Below are 20536 nucleotides of genomic sequence, written 5' to 3' on the forward strand. Positions count from 1 at the left end.
TCAGGAGAGCATCAGTGAAGTTATCTAGGGAACTCGGAGGGTGGTAGATTAAAGTGATGTGAAGTATGGTGGGGATAGACACTATAATAGCGTGAAATTTAAAAGAATAGATTGAAAGAGAGAGAAGGAAAATGGGGTGAAACACCACTTTGGACATAACAGTAAAGCTGTGCCACCATGCCTGCCAAGACGTCTTGGCGAATGTGTGAATGAAAAGGCAGAGGACAGTTCTCAGGGGTGATCCAGGTCTTTGCTAGAGCCAGGAAGTGTAGTGAGCAGAGGGTTGCTAGGGCTGAGATGAAGTCAGCTTTCTGGACAGCAGATTGGCAATTCCAGAGCTCTCCTGCCACCATGGTCTGTGATTGTGCTGAACATTGGGAGTAAATGAGGTTGCTGAGATTGTGTTGTCTATGACGATGTTAGTATCTCGGATATTTGTGGGATATGTAGACAGGAATTCCGAGACACATTTCAGATTGGAAAGATGTTTAGGATTGTGGATGTATCTGATGAAAATCTGAAAAAGTGTGAAAAAAAAGATACTTAGATGAGTTTCAGTCTCAGTGTAGATGAGGAACTACAGGTGTTGATAACTGCTGCACAAATATACGTCTGTAGAGGAGTCGTCCTAATTTAACAATTCAGTAACTGCTGTGTCTGCTCCCCAATTCACTCCTAGGGTCAAGGCGAAACTAAACCTGCAGTGAGTAATTACAGCTAACAACAAACAAACAGTTAGGTTCAGACAAGAAGCCTTGAATTTAACAGAATCTAAGGCAAAAGTAAGTAAACTCAGAGCTTACCTTAACCAACCAGAGAATAGTCCAAGAGAACAACCAAAGCAAACTCACCAGGTGCTGTAGCGGGTTCTGGCATATTCATCTTGAGAAAGATAGCCAGAGGCTGACAACTTTTATCACTACTTTTGCCAGATACAGTTTCAAGCATTTTCCTTTTGGTAGCAGTAGTGCCTCTGAGGAAGATTTACATTTATAGCATTTAGCTGACACTTTTATCCAAAGCAACTTAAAATTAAATAGCTTACTGAATACAACTTGAGGGTTAAAGGCCTTGCTCAGGGACCCAAGAGTGGCAGCAGTAGGGATTGAACCAGTGACCTTCCAATTACAAATCAACTACCATAATCACTGAACAAACAAGTGCCATCTGCTATGGCCACGCAGCAGATGAGAGGTTATAAGTTCTAATCAGGTACATATAGTCAGGATGACCAGAGCATATTTAGAACTCATACACCAGTAATGAAGAGTTTTTCTTTGTGAAATGTGAAGTGTATATGCAGAACGGATTAGTATATAGAGGTACCTGAATAGAGCCAAGATACTAGATTGTATTCATGATGGCCATCAACGCTTATCTAAGTGCAGGGACAGGGCAAACACCTCAGTATTGTGGCCTGGTATATTATCCCAAATCAAAAGCCAGGTTTTAGCTTGACAGTCATGCCAGGAGTAAAGAAAGGCTCAATCCAGGATACTGTAACTCTCCACATTATTGGCAGACAGACCATGAAAGAGAAGCCCACACAATTGGAAGAAACTCAGTTGTTACTTTAATAGAAGGGCATTGCACTGTAACAGTATGGATCTACCCTAATAAGAGGAAAGGGGAATTTAAAAGGAGGAGATGTCACAGTATTTGTGACACTTTGCATTCATAAGGGGTGTTGCCAAAATGTGTTGCTTATTGAACTGAATTGGGAGCATGTATGTGTAGACAGCAGTTTCCCCTTATTAAATTACTTGGAATGACCGAGTCTTTCGCCTTTCACTTCCTGAGTTTATTACATGAACATACATCATTTGGAAGTTCTAGGACCCACGTCAAACACAAGGCCCATGGGCCTGATGTGGCCAATGAAATCCAATCTGGCCAATTAAATTATTTAGATTTTCAGTTCATGTTAGCCCAGTTCACAATCTGCTGCACTACAATCTCCAGCATGCACTACAATGTAATGTGTGCCCCCACCCCCTCTCCCAACAACATTCTATGGGACAGCAGTTACACCACAATTGTACAACACCAGTCATATCACCAAACATACTAACTCCATTTCAGCAGCAGTCCAACCAATATAAATGCCTAGCTATCTTTAAAAATGACCAAAAGAAAAGTGACCAGTGAATGCAGGGGTTTTTCAAGAGAGGTGGGAGCTCGAATACCTTTTTACTTCTAAGACGGATAGGCCTAACTGTCTCATTTGTGGAGATAATGTGACCGTAAATAAACAATATGATATTAGGCACCAATAGTGATAATGCAGTAAAAGCCAGTTTCATAGTGGCAGAAGAAATACACAAGTCAGGCAGGCCTTTTACCAAGGATGCTTTTCTGAAGCAGTGCATGCTTAAGGTTTACGATGTAATGTGTCCAGAAAAGCAAACGTTTGCAAATGTCAGCTTTTGCAGAAATATAGTGGCCGATCGGGTGAACGAGCTAGCCACCAATCTAAAAGAGCAACTGACTGAAAAAGGAATTGACTTTTTAGCTTATTCAATTGCTGTTGACCAGAGCAGTGATTCTACTGATAGTCAGTTGTTAGTTTTCCTTTTTGGGGTGGACTCCAAATTATGTTATGGAAGAGCTTGTGGTTGTAAAATTAATGTGTGACACAGCCACTAGAAAAGACTTTTTTTTTTCAGAAAGTGGAGAAATGTGTGATTGTGTAAGGGTTTGCACCAGGCCAAGGCCCCTCCGGCCACCAGAGGGACGCCTTGAGTCAGGCACACTACTAATCAGGCTTGATGCACAACAGCTGTGCTAGATCTATATAAGCCCAGTGACCCAGTCATGCAGAGCTGGGTCTTTGCTAAAGTATGGAGCTGAGTGCCTAGCCAGTAACTTTTGGGTATTGAGGTCTGTGAGCCCTTGTGCTACACCTCTTTTCTGCTCTGTGAGGGTGTCTGTGTTTTTACACATCCCCTCCCTTCTCCCATTTTCTGTCTTGAGTCTATCTCTCTCCCAAGGTTCCCCTTAGTCATTAAAGTTCCTCCCTGTTTTCAGGTTTTGTTTGGGGAGTTTTACTTTGGTTTTCCCCAGTGCATCGGGGCTTCCATTATTCCCTGTGGCGTCCTTTGTTCTCCCTTTTTCCATGCTTGGCGTGGTGTTTAGATTTTCCTCTTGTTTTTTTCCTCACACAGGTCTTTTTGATGGCTGCCACAGTCACAGGGAGTTTGTTTGCCTCACAGCAAAGCTCCCCACCTTTGTTTTTTTTTTGGTTTTTTTACCTGTTCTCAAATCTAACTGTTTTGCACATGGGTCTACTGTCATTCAAATGTGGTAACTCACCCAATAGACTTTTGGTGCCTTCACCTATCTGACCTGGGTTTGAGCCCTGTTATGGGTTGATGTGACAAGTAACACTGGAGCAAAGTCACAGGACTGATGATGGATGGAGCTCCACGCAGACATGCCTTGGTTAAGTTGAGGAAAAGTGTTGAAGAGATTTTTATTTTTTTTTTAAGTTGTGCAAGAAAATAATTTAATGGAAAACAAAGGTAAAGAAGTCATAGAGCTAAAGGATGAAACAGAGCTAAGGTATTCTTTTTTTGTGTGACATCAGGGACCATCTAAACAAGCTGAACCTTCACAATCTTCTGATCACTGACTTGTATGATCATGTGAAAGCCTTTCAAACCAAATTGAGCTTTTGGGAAAATCAAATGCGCTTTTCGGCCTCTCAAGTGAGCGCACTACCAGAGCTTGCAGAGTTCTCAAGACAATTTACAGGTTTTGAGATCCAAAGGTTAAATTTTGATGTTGTCCGCAATCCGTTTGCGGCTGATTTGGAGAGTTCACCACTGAACATGAAAATGGAGCTGGTAGAACTACAGTGCAAAGGCGCTCAAGGCCAAGAACAACTTGGTTGAAGCAGCCAAGTTCCCTTCTTTCATCACAGAAACAATGTCCGAGCTCTGCCTACACACTGCCCATGTGCTGTCCGTGTTTGGTAGCACATACCTGTGTGAGCAGTTGTTCTCTGTGATGAAGACAAATAAATAATTTCACAGGACTCCTCTTACTGACAAATACCTTCATTCCATCTTGAGGCTTTTGTCAGATCAGAAGTTAATCCCAAGAATTAATGAATTTGTAACAAAAAAAAGATACCAGGTGTCTAGTTTAAGCAAATAGGTATGTTTAAAAATGACTACCTCCTGAGGTTTAACAGTTAGGCTATCTTATTGTTATGCAAGTATATATTTTAATTATTTTGAATATTTTAATGTAATATTTCAAGGTCTACTTCAAGTGCTCATATTTTGCTGTTACATTTTTGTCCTAATATGAATTAACAATGGACATTTCAGGAAATATAGTAAAATGAATAACAGTAATATTATAATATAGTAATATAGTAACATTTTTAAAAGTTAAATTAAAACATACCCATTCTCCAGTTTTGTTGAGATTTTGAATATGGCCCTTTAAGTGGCTGAATTTGACACCCCTGTTCTAGGAGGTCAAACCAATTCATGTTAAACTATTAGATGTTTAAATTATGACACCCATTCTGTTCGGTTCTAATGTTCCAAGAGAGTAGATGCGGTCTAGAAAAATAAAATTATGAGAGCAGATCAAAGAAAAACTTCAAATTGGAGATCATCATTCACTTCAGTGAACAGGTAATCCCACATTGCGTGGTCACAAGACTATACAGAAACTCTAGGCAGAGGATACAGTTCTTCATTCTGTAGAGGAAATCTATGTGACCCATGTACCAGAGGGCAACCCCTGGCACAGAGATGCGCCACAGTGCTCCCAAATGGGAAAATCACACTAATGAGAAACAACAGGTTGTGTGCCATTTCAAATTGTTCCTTACTCAACTTTGCCAGGAAGTCTGAATGTGCAAAGAACTTCCAAAATAAACTATCTGGACCTGTTCCCTGGTCATATCCACTCAGTCTTCTTTATCTTCAGAGAATCATGGATCATGTTGTCATTTGACAGACTGTATTTCCAGTACTTCATAAATTTTTCCAGTCTGGCTAAGAATTCATGGTTGTGGCCAACATTTTTGAACTATTGTTTGCTTGAAGGGTAGCCTTGAAAAAGGCTTTTCAATTAGGTGTGCCACTATGTCTGTCCACTATATATGACCAGAATGGCCACACACATAACAGCAAGCCCTTGTGGTTTTGATTAGCACCCAACTCTGATAGAAATGCATATTATACTAACAAATAATATCTAAAATATCCTATATACATATGTCGATGTTTTTTAAACTTTATTTATAAACTTTTTAGATTATTTTCCAACTCACTTTTTTTTTTTACCACTTTTGTAACCCTCTGAAGCGTTAGATGGGTTAGATTGCACATCAGTGCTGTATACTCAGAATCTCATCCAATGATTTAATCTTTTTTAATTAATGACTTCATTTCATGCAACCTCATCATAATATAGGCACTGCATGAAGTATTAAATACCTTCTTATAATATACATTTGAGACCAACAACTTGTGCAAATTTCACTGACATGACAAAAATGTAGCCAGATTTAAAACTCACAACCATTTTTCATATTGAAGAGTCTTCCTTTACAATCTCAATTACTGAAGGATTGATTTCTTTTGGCATCTGAGCAATACAAGTTTTGTTACAACAAAGCTTAGGGCCATAAAAATATCTCATCAAAGAACTAGGATGTAACTAAATCCAACAGTACTTATTAAGTTGTACAAATGCAAAACACCCAAATGAATGAAACAAATAAAAGCTATAACATTTCAGTTTTATTTTGGTCAAGGCAAAACACTACAAGATATAGATAATGCCATGAACTTTGAGATGAACAAAGATGAACAAAAATGACTAGTGAAACATGTCTGATTACTTCAAACTATGTTGAAATCATTGTCCTTGCTGGTCAAGGATTTAAAAGTAACTGCATTGGATCAAACTGAAATGTAAGAAACTACTGCATTTATCATATACATTAACAGCATTTTAGGCTCCCAGCACATGAAGGATTACCCGATATTACTACTAATACTAATATAGTGATACACACGAACTTAGTCACTCTTTCTTGCTCTTTCTTGTTGTGGTCTTTCTTAAACATTTATGGAAGAGCCAACTGCACATTTTCACAAAGATGAACATGACCAGTGCAGTTATGGAGAGTAAAAAGGCAGCCACGTCCAGGCAGTGGTACTGGTACCAGGTGAGGTTATGGGCTTCTACTCTCAGGTGCTTGGCCCCCTTGTTCCGCATCACATACTCGATCCAGAAGACAGCCTGGTCCAGAGGCTTCATAGGTTGGTCATGGTGGATCCGGGAGAGTCTCATTATGTTCTCTTTGTACCTGAGATTAGAAATTAGAAGTTTGTGGAAAAGCTTTGAAGAGTGTGGAAGCTACGAATGCTGGAGTTTTCCCAATACTATGGCTGTCTGAGTAAAGTACAGACTCAAATATGCAATTTGAGTCATTTAAATAATTATGGATGTTCTGGCTTGAAATTTCCTGGGGTATCCAAATAAATGGGATTTTGTGGGAGGTTTGAGGCATAAAGGAAGATGGCAGGAAAATGGAGGAATGAAAGAAAGCATGGCAGCATTAAATAATTAATTATTGTCAGTATGAAGTGGAGGTTTGTTCTTTGAGTCAGAAATGTAAAAAATCAAACTTCATACTCAGTTTGATTTTTAGGTAATAATGAAGGGTTAGAATAATGAATGCTGACAGCATGTAATTGACTTTAGACCAACACTGAAATCTTTACCAAAATGCACTGAATGAAAAATTTAGGAGGTGTGACAATTAGTTTCTACTGGATAGTGGAGGGATGATCCAAAGGATATAAGAGTAAGCCATTAAGTGCTATCAGTATGAAGGTTTGTGATTTCAGTCAGCAGTAAAGTCTAAATGTGATGACTTTGATTTGTAACTCGCAAGTTCATTAAGTACCAACATAAACTGACTGCTAAGGGAGGATCCATAGATTAAGGGGTTTCATGTCTATGAATCAGAAGGGAGCAGTCCTATGGCTGGTGGGTAATCTTATATTCAGCACCTCTAAAATGGATTCCATCTGCAAGGATCTAGTTTTATAAAAATCAAAGGATCAACTCACAATGGATTGTGTATAACATCAATGAGAGCCTCCTTCAGGTCTTTGGCCTCCATTTTGTTGATGTCAAGCATTACAGCTGCTCCCTTTGTTCTCATGTGGTTCATGTTATCTGGCTGATCAGCAAACAGTGGTAAACCCACCATTGGGACTCCATGGTAAATAGCTTCATACAGCCCATTAGTCCCACCATGGGTGATGAAGGCCTTGGTTTTAGGATGTCCTGTTAGATACAAATTCTTAGTACATGTTGAAGACAATTCACTATCAAGACCTCACATAGTGTGTGTGTGTGTGTGTGTGTGTGTGTGTGTGTGTGTGTGTGTGTGTGTGTGTGTGTGTGTGTGTGTGTGTAAGTGTCTGTGTTCCTTACCTAGTAAATCATTCTGTGGAATCCAGTCATACATTTTTGTATTAGGAGTGAGAGTGTCTGGCTTCTCTCCTGAGTATCTCCACAAGACCTGGAATTAGACACTGAGATCAAGACTGAAAATGAAGCTCATTTAAACAATTTACACTATATTGACACCAAATCAATAAATGTGCCAAAATACGTAGTACTAAATAAACCATTTCACAAACAATTTTTTATCCCTTCTTTACCCTAAACATAATCAGGATTTAAATAAAAAACTTTACAGTTTGGGTGGTTCCTGGATTATATTCTTTTGAAACCTTTCAAATGGAGAAACAAATTTATATTAATTAAATACGTTGTCGTAATCTTTTTTCCATTTCATTGATTATAATGATAATCTAATGATATGATCAAATTAAACCAACAATTCCCATATATGAAAATGCATTCTTGGCTTCTAAAACCTAATAATTAAATTAGATTTTATATGTATGAAAATGCATTGAATTATTCTTGGCCTCCAAAGCCTTTGGAAAAACTTTAAAATAATCATATTACTTGGACTAGTTGCACCATGCAACTATAATTGCATATTTTAGAGAAGGATGGAGTAAATAACACATTAATGAGATTATGTTGAATAAACACCCAGCATCAGATCCACTCCACTTAAGTGTATTTTGACCAGATATCACAGTAGCACTGGAGTCAGCAATATTTAATAGTGCATACTAAGACCTTTTGAGGGATCTGCCCAAGTGCTGAAGCAATGATGTTGGCTCTCTCTTTGGTGAAGTTATTTATCATGGAGCCCAGTGAAAACACCACAATGCCATCATCCCCTGAGCTCTGAACAAACTCCTCCATCTCCTACAAAACCAAAATAGCAGTTATTAATTATAACAGATGCATATATTCTAGTCATACTCTCACATTGCTCAAGATGTCAGCAGCTGATTTATAGTGTTGTCATAAATTATAGAAAAGTATTTATGTTGTGGATTTAAAACAAACAAACAACAAAAAAAACCATTAAAATTAACATTATGGCTAAACAAAAAAAATCAACCTTTTGCTACCAGACTGATGTCTAATATTAAATTTGACTATGAATTTATTTCAAACCATGTCTGTGAAGATGAGGACTATAGGCTTAATGAGTGTGTTTGCAGCTAATCAACTCCCATTCTATATTTATTGTTAAGAAAATTATGTTTTCCATAAAAGGGCAGTGGTCTTAGCCTAAACCTTGTTCCACCACTGCATAAACTGCTGCCTGTTTGTGTGTTAAAGGTTTGTATGTGTTAGATCTGTAGTAAAGGTCAGGCAGTAAACCTCAGGGAATGTTTGATTGCTTGTTAATTCTTAATGTTTAACCCAGTGCTGTTAAACAACCAATGCATGATGATAATCTTACTTTAGGCAGGGGCTTTGCAGGCTTGCAGTGCAGCCCACCCACAAACTTGAAGTTTGGCAGGAATGGTCGTGGATACTCAAAGTCCCAATAGGATCTGATCAACCAGATGTCAACCTTTCCCACAGTGTCACACAAGGTTGTGGGTTTGCCTGTGAAGTACAGCAGCAAAGATGGAGGGACAAACTCATATCAGGTTGCAGGTGATTGTAAGTGGTGTTTAAAGCTGCTGTAATAGCTTTTAAAATTATTTCTAACTTATGCCAGACTAAGCCAATAGAGTTAATATCTCCCTATTCTCCATATTTTGAAAAGTCAGTGTAGCATCTCCCCTGCTTACTTCCTACTCATACATGAGACAAAACCTACACTGGGTTTGTGCCCACTATTCGGCAGTAGTATAGCAACTGTTGTACATCTATTTAACTATTGCTTGCAATAACGACAGTGTAACATCAGTACCTATTAAATCAAATAGCTTGTATGTATTTTCTACACCCTACCGCAGAAATACTACATTCCAATCAAACCATGAATCTTTATGAACCTCACTTTGTGCACAGGGTCACAGCCATGCTGAAAAAGGAAACAACCTTCCATCAAATATTGACATGGAGTTGGAGCATATGACAATCTAAAATGTCTTTGTATTCTGTAACATTAACATTGTCCATCACTTGAATTAAGGGTCTTACTCCAAACCATGAAAATCAGCCTCAAAACATTCTCTAAAGGATATCTGTAATGTAGTTCCAGCTACATTTTTCAGAAATTGTATCTTTGCTAGCTAAATGGCATTTTAGAGTAGCTTACTGTTCCAAAACAAAAGTTTGTTTACTGACTTTATATTTCTTCTTCAAATTCAAGTATTTATCAACTGCTAACATGCCAAAAAACTCCACTGAGCAGATGCATTATGAGCCATATGCAGGCATCATGCTCGTGGGACAAGGTAGTTTTGGAGCAATTTTTAAGTGCTGCCCCTGGCCCCATGTTCTTGTGCTCTTCTCATGTAGTCTGCGCTTATACCTGTTGTGTGCAGGTGCAAAATAACTGACAGACAGGGAAGACCACCCCTCTTGTGGAGAAGTTTCTAAATGTACTGTCACGGTTGGTCGGCCGGCTAGCAGGAAGGACAAGCCCACTCCTGCTAAGGATCACACCTCTTACCTGCCCTGTTCACAGTCTCCTGATTACTAATTATGTTCACCTGTTTCTTAATTACTTTCTGCCTTATTTAAACTCACAGATCCCAAGAGACTGGGCTGCACATTAGTGGTCCTTCGACATCACATCAAGACAAGTCACTGCATTACCTTGAGAAGACTGGTATTTCTGTATTCTGTGTTTTGTTAGGTGCTTCCAACGTTGAGAACCCGATAGAAAATAAAGAGCACTTTCTTGCAACCCTGCCTCTCGCCTCCACTCAACTGCTGACATCACGTGTATTGGTAGACAACATTAAATGTAACCTTGTCCAGCTGATTTATTTACCCGACACTTTTGTCCAAAGCAACTTACAATTATGACTGTGTCATACATTAGCAATTGAGAGTTAAGGGCCTTGCTCAGGGGCCCAACAGTGGCAGGGCTTAAACCAGCAACCTCCCAATTATGTCAAGTACCTTAACCACTGCGCTACCACTACCCACTGATTTACCTTACTGTATTTGTTTTTTTTCTGATAATTTTTTTTCTATCTGGAATAGACATACATAGTAGTATCTGCATGCATTTAAATTTTTAATTGGCTCAGGAAAGTCACAGCCACTATCAGGGTGTGTGTGTGTGTGTGTGTGTGTGTGTATATATATATATATATATATATATATATATATATATACAGAAATAAGTTTTTTAGTTTTTCTGGAGCGTGTTGGTGCATGTTGGCAGAGAATGATGTGAAAATAAACAGTGGTAAAAACTTCTGCACTTACACACATAGATGTATAAAGAATTAAATATTTCTAAAACTAATGGAGAAATTGTACTGCCTTACCCATTAATTTGGTATAATGTTTATCAAATGTAAACATTGTTTGCAGTCTGAACACAGCTGTGTGAGCAATGTACAGCAGCATGTTCTCTAATCGCTCTGCAAAGTCCATGTGGTCTGTGAGATGCCCTTGGGTGGCGACCGCAGGGACATATGATGGTGGAGCTGGCATCTGTCCACAGAGTCGCTCAAAGGTGTAGGCAAAACTGAGTCTGAGAGACATCACATTGGGCACACCAAGCATCTCTGCCAACAGGTCACTGCATGGCATCATTGGATCATAGAAAATCACATCATAGCATGACTCTCTAAGTGAAGTTATCAGTTTTTCATCAAGGAGCATTCCATCGCAAATTTCCTCAACATAACTAGTAAATCCAGCCATCATGTTCCAAAATAAAGACAACGTCTGAATCGTAGATGCATTTTGACTCATCCAAGCATTGATAAAGTTCTGCCACATATTCTGTGCATCTTCTTGTTCCATGTTCACTTTAAAAACCATGTATTCAAAGCGTTCCTTTTGCGCATGTTTCACTGTAGGTGAAGCTGTGTGTACCAGAACAGTTACATTGTGATTCCGATTGACAAGCTCCTCCACAATTGCACGCATATTGTGCCAATGACTGTATTCACCAGGAAGCACCAGCACTTTGCCATTGAGAGATCTTTCACACCTGCTCAGCAACAAAACTATCAAGGGAAAAAAATATCTGAATATCACCATATCGAACAATAAAGACCAGGCAACTTGTTCCTTGTGCAGTCAAACAACACAGAGCCAGTGCAAGCTTTTGAATGTGGAGTTTGCTCTACACACGTGGTCTCTGAACTCTCAATGAACTTGCAGTCACCCTATGATTGATGGCAGAAACCTAAAGCTATAAAATGCCCTTGCATTACTGTCATGTGGAAGTTCTAGGAGGTCCAACAAGTTTAAATTTTAAAAACTATTATATGGTTAAGTCATAACCTTCATTCCACTCGATTCTAAAATTCATCTAAGAATGTAGATGAGTTCCAGAAAAAAAATTAAGGGAACAGATCAAAGAAAAGTTTTAAATTGGAGATCATCATTTACTTCAGTACTTTTGCAATGTTCACAAGACTAAACAGAAACTCTTTGTAGAGAATATATAAAATATTCTTCACTCTGGAGGAAATCCATGTGATGCATGTAGCAGGGGCCGACCCCTGGCGCATAGGAGGGTGGTGTTGGCAGCTGCCCACAGAGTCGCTCGACAGCATTTCCAAATGGGAATATCAAACTGACAGCAGGTTGTGTGCCGGCAGTTCCCCACACATGGTCATGGGGTCTGTCAGAAGAACTGTTCCTTACTCAACTTTGCCACTAAATCTGAATGTGCAAGGAACTTCCAACATAAGGTACCTGGTTCTGTTCCCTGGTCATATCCACATGATCTGCTTTATTTTCAGAGAATCCTGGATCATGTTGTCATTTGACAGATTGTATGTCCAGTACTTCATAAATTTCTCCAGTCTGGCTAAGACTTTTAGGCCATCCTTGTTCAATTATTGTGAGATTTCCATTGAAGGATAGCCTTGAAAAATGATTTTCAATTAGGTGTGCCACTATGTCTGATTCCCTTTTAGGTGCCATTTGAAGTTTGCTGGATAATGTAGCATGTACACAGACAGTGATATTTTAGTAATAATGCTGTTCTTCAGAATGCTGTGAAGGTCCAGGCTGCTATATAACAGGCTTTGTAGTGAAAATAAAAATGTCATTGCTCAGATTTCCTGTCATTTTGCTAATAGACATATTATAGAACCCTTCAGTATATGACCAGAATGGCCACATACACAGCAGCAAGCCCTTGTAGTTTTGATTAGCAATACACTGATAGAAATGTGTCCTATAGTAACAAATAATATCTAAAATATCCTACATGCATAGGTCAATGTTTTTTACTTGATTTATATGTTTAGATTATTTTCCCACTCACTTTTTGTTACCTCTTTTATAACCCTCTGAAGGGTTAGATGTGTCTGATTGTACATCAGTGCTGTATACCCAGAATCTGATCCCAAAGATGTAATCTTTTTTAATTAATGACTTTATTTCTCATCATAAAGTAGTCACTGCATGGAATATGAAATACCTTTTTATATTATACAATTGGGACCAACAACCTGTGCATATTTCACTGACATGACAAAAATGTAGCCAGATATAAAATTCACAACCATTGTTCATACTGAAGAGTCTTCCTTTATAATCTCAATTACTGATAAACTGATGACCAGGATGTAACTAAATCTGACAATACTTATCAAGTTGTACATATGTATAACACCCAAAATGAATTAAACAAATAAAAGCTATAACATTTCAGTTTTATTTTGGCCAAAGCAAAACACTTAAAAAGAAAAAGATATAGATAGCCATGAACTTTGAGTGCTGCAAAATTGAACAAAAATAATTTGAGAAACATGTCTGATTACTTCAGACTGTGCTGAAATCACTGTCCTTTCTGGTCAAGGATTCAAAAGTAACTGCAGTGGATCAAACTGACAAGTAAAAAACTACTGCATTTATCATGTACATTAACAGCATTTTAGGCTCCCATCACAGGAAGGATTATCCGAAATTACTACTTATACTAATATAGTGATACACACTAACTTAGTCACTCTTTCTTGCTCTTTCTTGTTGTGGTCTTTCTTAAACATTTACGGAAGAGCCAACTGCACATTTTCACAAAGATGAACATGACCAGTGCAGTTATGGAGAGTAAAAAGGCAGCCACGTCCAGGCAGTGGTACTGGTACCAGGTGAGGTTATGGGCTTCTACTCTCAGGTGCTTGGCCCCCTTGTTCCGCATCACAAACTCAATCCAGAAGACAGCCCGGTCCAGAGGCTTCATAGGTTGATCATGGTGGATCCGGGAGAGTCTCATTATGTTCTCTTTGTACCTGAGTGAAGAAATGAAATAGATTCTGGAATATAAAGTTGGAAGCATGGAAACTAAGAATGCTGGAATTTTACAGTACTATAGCTGTCATAATAAAGTGCAGACATATGTGATTTGTGATATGTCATATAAATATTTAGGATGCTCTATCTTAAATAATCCAAGTGTAACAAAATGAATGGGTTTCCAGGAATATTGAGGATTAAAAGAAAGGATATTGGAAGGATAATGGGATGAAAGAAAACATTGTGGCATTAAATGAGTGCTGTCAGTATGAAGTGTGGTCTTGTGCTCTCAATTAGAAATGTAATCATTATACCAATTCAGATTAGTTTATTTTGATTCTCCTTCAACTTTCAAGATAAACTAATCTGAATTGGTATAATTCAGTATAATTCAGAATTGATATAATCTCAAACCCTTTATCATTCCATATATATCAGTTTATTTTGATTCTCCTTCAACTTTCAAGATAAACTGATATATATGGAATGATAAAGGGTTTGAGAAATTAGAGCTGGCAGTATGAAATACAATGGTATTCTCTGGATAAAAGATACATTTTTATATTAAGTCTCTTGACTATATCTTAATGTGTAAAAATTTATCAAAATCAGTTAAAGTACTAGCATTATATAATTCAGTACTGCCAATATGTAACTTGATCATATGACAAATAGGTTGGGCCAATTCTAATATAATCCTAAAATTGATAGCTCCAACATTAAACAGTTTAAGGACTATGAAAATACATTGTGTTGCACCTACATGACCGAGAGAGAAGATAGAAATGATAGATGAATGCTATCAATATGAAGGATTGTGGTTTTAGTCAGCAATAGATTCACTGAAGTGAATGGATTTTTAAGGGTGGGTTTTATGCATAGATGGGAGGGTCCGCAAGATATACTGAAGAAATTAGATACATGTGAATGATAAAGGTTCAGTATCACAGTTGAAGGTAATTCTTATACTGAGAACACTTAGAATGGACTCAATCTGAAAGGATCTGAATTTACAGAAATAAAAATATGAACGTACAATGGATTATTTATAACATTGGTAAGAGCCTCCTTCAGATCTCTGGCCTCCATTTTGTTGATGTCAAGCATTACAGCTGCTCCCTTTGTTCTCATGTGGTTCATGTTATCTGGCTGGTCACCAAACAGTGGTAAACCCACCATTGGGACTCCATGGTAAATAGCTTCATACAGCCCATTAGTCCCACCATGGGTGATGAAGGCCTTGGTTTTAGGATGTCCTGTCAAAGGCAAATTATTAGTTCATGTCAGGGACCATTAACTACAACAATTTGTTGTAATATATATACATATGACAAAAATGCTCCTTACCTAGTAAGTTATTCTGGGGAATCCATTCATACAGTCTTGTATTAGGAGCGAGAGTGTCAGGCTTCTCTCCTGTGTAGCTCCACAAGACCTGTAATTAGACAGAGAAATCGAGACTGAGAATAAAGCTCATCTATGCAGTTTATGCTATATTAACAACAAATCAAGAAATGTGTAAAAATAGTCAGTACAGACTAAATAAGCCATCTCACAACCAATTTTCTTTTCCTGCCTTTTTTCTCCCAATGACAAGGGAATTCAACTAACAATACTATAACTGCTGTGGGAGGCTCATGGCTGCTGAATCTTTTGAAATGTTTGCATTCCAGACTACATTCCTTGGACCAACTGTACGAGCACAGCAAAATCATAAATTTTATTGAAGGGGAAATGAACAATACAATGGAGCTAATCAAATACCCACAGCGGAGTTAGAAATTAAATTTAGAATTTAATACCATTCATCATGCTCAGTAATAATAATGAAGAACCTCCTCCATCCCCTGAACTTCTGTTTCTAAAGTGAATCTTCACTACAACTAGATGATGATCTTGAACTCAAGACAGCTGGAACTGGACTAAATGGAAGCAAACAGTTTAACAGTGCCAACTGAGACCTTTTGAGGGATTTGCCCGAGTGCCGAAGCGATGGTGTTGGCTCTCTCTTTGGTGAGGTTCTTTACCATGGAGCCCAGTGAAAACACCACAATGCCATCATCCCCTGAGCTCTGAACAAACTCCTCCATCTCCTGCAGAACCAAAATAATAGTTACTAATAAAACAGATGCATATATTCTAGCCATACTCTCACATTGCTCAAGATGTCAGCAGCTGATTTATATAGTGCTGTCATAAATTACAGAAAAGTATTTATTTTGTTGATTAAAAAAAAAACAACATTCAAATTCACAGGATAGCTAAAAAAAAATTCAACCTTTTGCTACCAGGCCGACATTTAATATTAAATTTGACTATGAATTTATTTCAAACTATTTCTGTGTGGATGAGGACTATGGGCTTAATAAACTGCCATTCTATATTTATGGTTAAGAAAATTGTTTCCCATAATCCCAGGTCTTAGCCTAAACCCTTTTCCTCCAGTGCTTAAACTACTGACTATTTTTGTGTTAAAGGTTTGTATCTATAAGATCTGTATAAAGGTCAGGCAGTAAACCTCAGGGATTGTTTGATAGCTAGTTAATTCTTAATGTTTAACCCAGTGCTGAAAACAACCAATGCATGATGATGATCTTACTTTAGGCAGGGGCTTTGCAGGCTTGCAGTGCAGTCCACCCACAAACTTGAAGTTTGGCAGGAATGGTCGTGGATACTCAAAGTCCCAATAGGATCTGATCAGCCAGATGTCAGCCTTTCCCACAGTGTCACACAGGGTTGTGGGTTTGCCTGTGAAGTACAGCAGCAAAGGTGGAGGGACAAACTCATATTAGGTTACAGGTGCCTAAGTGAATTAATTTTAAAGTTCTTGCTAACTGCTAGACTTAGCCACTGAACAAGTTCATATATATAAAAAAAATCTGAAGAAGATTCTAGGTGAGTAACTGCTGTGTACTCTAGAAAGAGAGAGAGAGATTTTCAAAGTTGTAGTAAAATATAGAGTTTTCAGAGAAACAGAATATATATATATAAAAGCTCTGGAAAAAAATAATAAATAAGAGACCACTACAAAATTATCAGATTCTCTAGTTTTACAATTGATGGGTATGTGTTTGACCAGGCTGAGTTTTATTCTATATTATTACTGGCAACATTTCTTCCAATTTCCAGATAAAAATATTGTATTTTAGAGTATGTTTTTTTATGAAAATGACTAATGGTCAAAATAACAAAACAGTTACAGAAATTTCAGACCACAAATAATGCAATGAAAACAAGGTCGTATTCATTTATAAACAACACAGTGCTGATATTTTAACTTAGGATGAGTCAAGAAATCAATCTTTGGTGGAATAACCCTGATTTTTAATCACAGCTGTCATGCGTCTTGGCATGATTTCCACCAGTCTTTCACATTGCTGTTGGGTAACTTTACACCACTCCTGGCACAGAAATTCCAGGTGCTCGGCTTTGTTTGATGGCTTGTGACCAACCATCTTCTGCTTGATTACATTCCAGAGGTTTTCAATGGGGTTCAGTTCTGGAAATTTGGCTGAGCATGATAGGGTCTTGAGCTGGTGGTCCCTCATCCACACTTTGATTGACCTGGCTGTGTGACATTGTCCTGATGAAAAAAAAAAAAAAAAACAATAATCAGAATTGGGGAACATTGTCAGAGCAGAAGGAAGCAAGTTTTCTTCCAGCAGTTTTGTGGCTTGATTCATGTATCCTTCACAAAGACAAATCCAGCCTTGCTGAAACACCCTGCACCAAATTTCACAGTGGGTGCAAGACAATCTGGCTTGTAGACCTCTCCAGGTCTCCATCAAACCATTACATGAACAGATATTGGACAAAGCTGAAAATTGCACTCATCAGAGAAGATGACCTTACTCCAGTCCTCTACAGTCCAATCCTTATGGTCTTTGCAAACTTCAGTCTGGCTCTTCTTTGGTTCTCATTGATGAAGGGCTTTTTTTCTAGCTTTGCATGACTTGCCTCCAGAAGTTTCAAACTGTCCTCGCTGTGCAATTCACTCCAGCTGTTGCATGCCATTCTTTTTGTAGGTCACTTGACATCAACTTATGGTTGTTAAGTGACATTCAAATGAGGTGGCGATCGTCACAGTCGGTAGAGAGTCGTTTTTGATCTATGCAAGTCTGTAGCTATTGTTATTCCATGTGTTTGTTGCTTGGCCTTGTTCTTATGAAGCACAGTTTTTGACATTTTCAAGATGGAAGCAACCTGATGCTCACTGTATCGCTCTGCCAGTAAAGCTACAATTGAACCCTTCTTTTCCTCATTAAGAACCTTTCTTTTCAACTCCTTTGGCATGGTCTATAGCTGTATTTTGACTACACTTATTTTTTGGGTAGTCCTAGCACTGCTTTTCCCATCCAGCTGGTCCTATAACAAAAGAATAGTGATGACCGCAGCAGTGTTTTTTTTATACTGTTGCTCCCTAGAATAGGATTTTGTTAAGGTGATCACCTATTCAGCATCTCATTAAGTAGAAAGAGGTATTTGTCAAGCTGTCACGATACGGCCCCGCCCCCTCCTCAAACCTCTTCGTGTGTTTGTTCGTCTGTGTTGCCACGACCTCTCATCTCAGCCACCTGTTCTGTATTATGTGTAATCGTCTTGAGTGTATATATGTCTCCTGTGTTGTAGTACGTGTTGTTGGTATTTGAGGTGTGCACAGCGTGTGTGCTGTGATAAATGTGTCGTCTGTGTATAGCACTAAATCATATGTTTGAACATGTCCCTTCTCCGCATCTTGTTTGCCTCGTCGCGTCACACAAGCAATTAAACAAACACTTGAATGGAATAGCGGCTGTACATAAAAGTGGTCTCTAATTTTTTCCGGAGCTGTATATATATATATATATATATACACACACACACACACACACACACACACATCACAGAAGGAATGTATGGAGAAGTGGAATATGCTGGTACATGGCAGAGAATGAGAGAATGTGAGAGAATGATGTATAATGTGAATATAAACAGTGGCAAAAATGTTCAGCACTTACACACATAAATCCACAAAGAATGAACTAATCGGAAAGAAATTGTGCTATCTTACCCATTATTTTGGTGTAATGCTTATCAAACACAAATGTCATTTGTAGACTGATTATAGCTGTGTGAGCAATGTATAGCAACATGTTCTCTAATCGCTCTATGAAGTTCATGTGGTCTGTGAGATGTCCTTGGCTGGCGACCGCAGGGACATATGATGGCGGAGCTGGCATCTGTCCACAGAGTCGCTCAAAAGTATATGCAAAACTGAGTCGAAAAGACAACACGTGGGGCACACCAAGCGTCTCTGCCAACAGGTCACTGCATGGCATGACAGGATCATAGAAAATCACATCATAGTGTGACTCTGTAAGTGATGTTGCAAGCTTTTTATTGAGGATCATCCCTTCACATATTGTCTCAAGATAACTTGTAAATCTTGACATTATATTCCACATGAAGGATATCTTCCCAAATATGGTTGCATTCTGATTAATCCAGATATGGATAGGTGCCTGCCACATGTCCTGTACATCGTCTTTTTTCATGTTCACTTCAAAAACCATGTATTCAAAGCGCTCCTTTTGCGTGTATTTCACCGTAGGTGAGGCTGTGTGCACCAGAACAGTCACGCTGTGATTACGATCCACAAGCTCCTCCACAATCGCACGCATATTGTGCCAATGACTGTATTCACCAGGAAGCACCAGTACCTTCCCACTGAGAGTTATTTCACACACATTAAGCAGTAAAACTACCAAAAGGAGAAAAAATCTGTATATCATCATACCGAACAGTAAAGACCAGAAAACTTGCGCTTTCTTGCTCCTTCCTAGAACTTGGCGTAACTTTCGACGGGGCGGAGCAGGCCATACGGGAAGGACGATTCTTATTGGCTACTTCTCTATCGTTTTACACGTGGTCTCTGACCTGAATGAACCCTATGACTGATGGCAGAAAGCTAATACTATAACCTGTCCAGGCACTACTGCCATGTGGAAAATGACAAATGCACACGCACAGAAACACTGTAAGGGGTACATTATTATTGTTCCACAATTTACTAAGCAATTAATCCCATTTTGCCATGGTTACAAGACTAAACAGCATATCTTGAAAGAGTTTAAATAAAAAATGTTCACTCTCTGGAGGAAAGTCTGTCTCCTGGCACGTAGCTGGGTGGTGTTGGCAGCTCTCCGCAGAATCGCCCCAGAAACGAGAACCTCACAGTGACGGTAAATGGCAGGGTTATATTCTAATAATAATAATAGTAAAAAAAAAAAAAGTTTATAAGCAGATTTCAGGATACTCAAGGACGCTTTTCAATAGCAAATGACAACATGATAAGAATAGCAAGGTAAAAAACAAGAATAATAAAACGACAACAAAGTAGATAAGTGAAAATAAAATGAGAGATTAAGACATGGTAAAAGTTACAATAATCAGTGACAGTACAAAAACACAACTAGTTTTTAAGTGCTTTTTGAATGTGGATAGTGATGGGCAGAGACAGAGATGCAAGGAGATGGAGTTGCATAGCTCTGGGCCTGCAATGCTAAAAGCTCTATCACCATACATGTGTAGTTTGGCAGGAGGAACAGAGAGCAAATTATCATTAGCAGACCGGCTCGAGATTGTGTCTGGACAACAGAGCAGAGAGGTAATCAGGAGCCAGACCTCGTAAAGATTTAAAAACCAGGAGTAAGATTTTATACCGTATTCGATAATGGACCAGGAG

General features: G+C 38.5%; 2 protein-coding genes across 2 annotated transcripts; both read right to left on the bottom strand.

Moving 5' to 3' along the window:
* Positions 1–6051: 6051 nt before the first annotated feature.
* LOC113582818 (UDP-glucuronosyltransferase 2A1-like) lies at positions 6052–11598 on the bottom strand. The gene is made up of 6 exons (XM_027018802.2): positions 10875–11598; positions 8879–9027; positions 8200–8331; positions 7477–7564; positions 7107–7326; positions 6052–6337 (listed from the first exon to the last, which is right to left on the bottom strand). Exons 1-6 carry the CDS (start codon positions 11596–11598, stop codon positions 6052–6054), a joined length of 1599 nt encoding a protein of 532 aa, XP_026874603.2.
* Positions 11599–13210: 1612 nt separating this feature from the next.
* LOC113582825 (UDP-glucuronosyltransferase 2B20-like) lies at positions 13211–19635 on the bottom strand. The gene is made up of 6 exons (XM_027018825.2): positions 18863–19635; positions 16412–16560; positions 15774–15905; positions 15160–15247; positions 14849–15068; positions 13211–13808 (listed from the first exon to the last, which is right to left on the bottom strand). The coding sequence occupies exons 1-6, from the start codon at positions 19584–19586 to the stop codon at positions 13523–13525; spliced, it is 1599 nt and encodes a 532-aa protein (XP_026874626.2). The 5' UTR covers positions 19587–19635; the 3' UTR covers positions 13211–13522.
* Positions 19636–20536: the final 901 nt, after the last annotated feature.

The sequence above is a fragment of the Electrophorus electricus genome, chromosome 6 (genome assembly GCF_013358815.1).
Source record: "Electrophorus electricus isolate fEleEle1 chromosome 6, fEleEle1.pri, whole genome shotgun sequence".
NCBI classification, from domain to species: domain Eukaryota; kingdom Metazoa; phylum Chordata; class Actinopteri; order Gymnotiformes; family Gymnotidae; genus Electrophorus; species Electrophorus electricus.

Coding starts and splice junctions, on each gene's coding strand:
- LOC113582818 (XM_027018802.2), bottom strand. CDS start 11,598: ATGGTGATATTCAGATATTTTTTTCCCTTGATAGTTTTGTTGCTGAGC. Junction 8,332..8,878: donor CTGCAAAGCCCCTGCCTAAA/GTAAGATTATCA, acceptor TTGGTTTTGTAG/GAGATGGAGGAGTTTGTTCA. Junction 7,327..7,476: donor TCCACAGAATGATTTACTAG/GTAAGGAACACA, acceptor TGTATCTAACAG/GACATCCTAAAACCAAGGCC.
- LOC113582825 (XM_027018825.2), bottom strand. CDS start 19,586: ATGATGATATACAGATTTTTTCTCCTTTTGGTAGTTTTACTGCTTAAT. Junction 16,561..18,862: donor GCATTACACCAAAATAATGG/GTAAGATAGCAC, acceptor TGTACTTCACAG/GCAAACCCACAACCCTGTGT. Junction 15,069..15,159: donor TCCCCAGAATAACTTACTAG/GTAAGGAGCATT, acceptor TGCCTTTGACAG/GACATCCTAAAACCAAGGCC.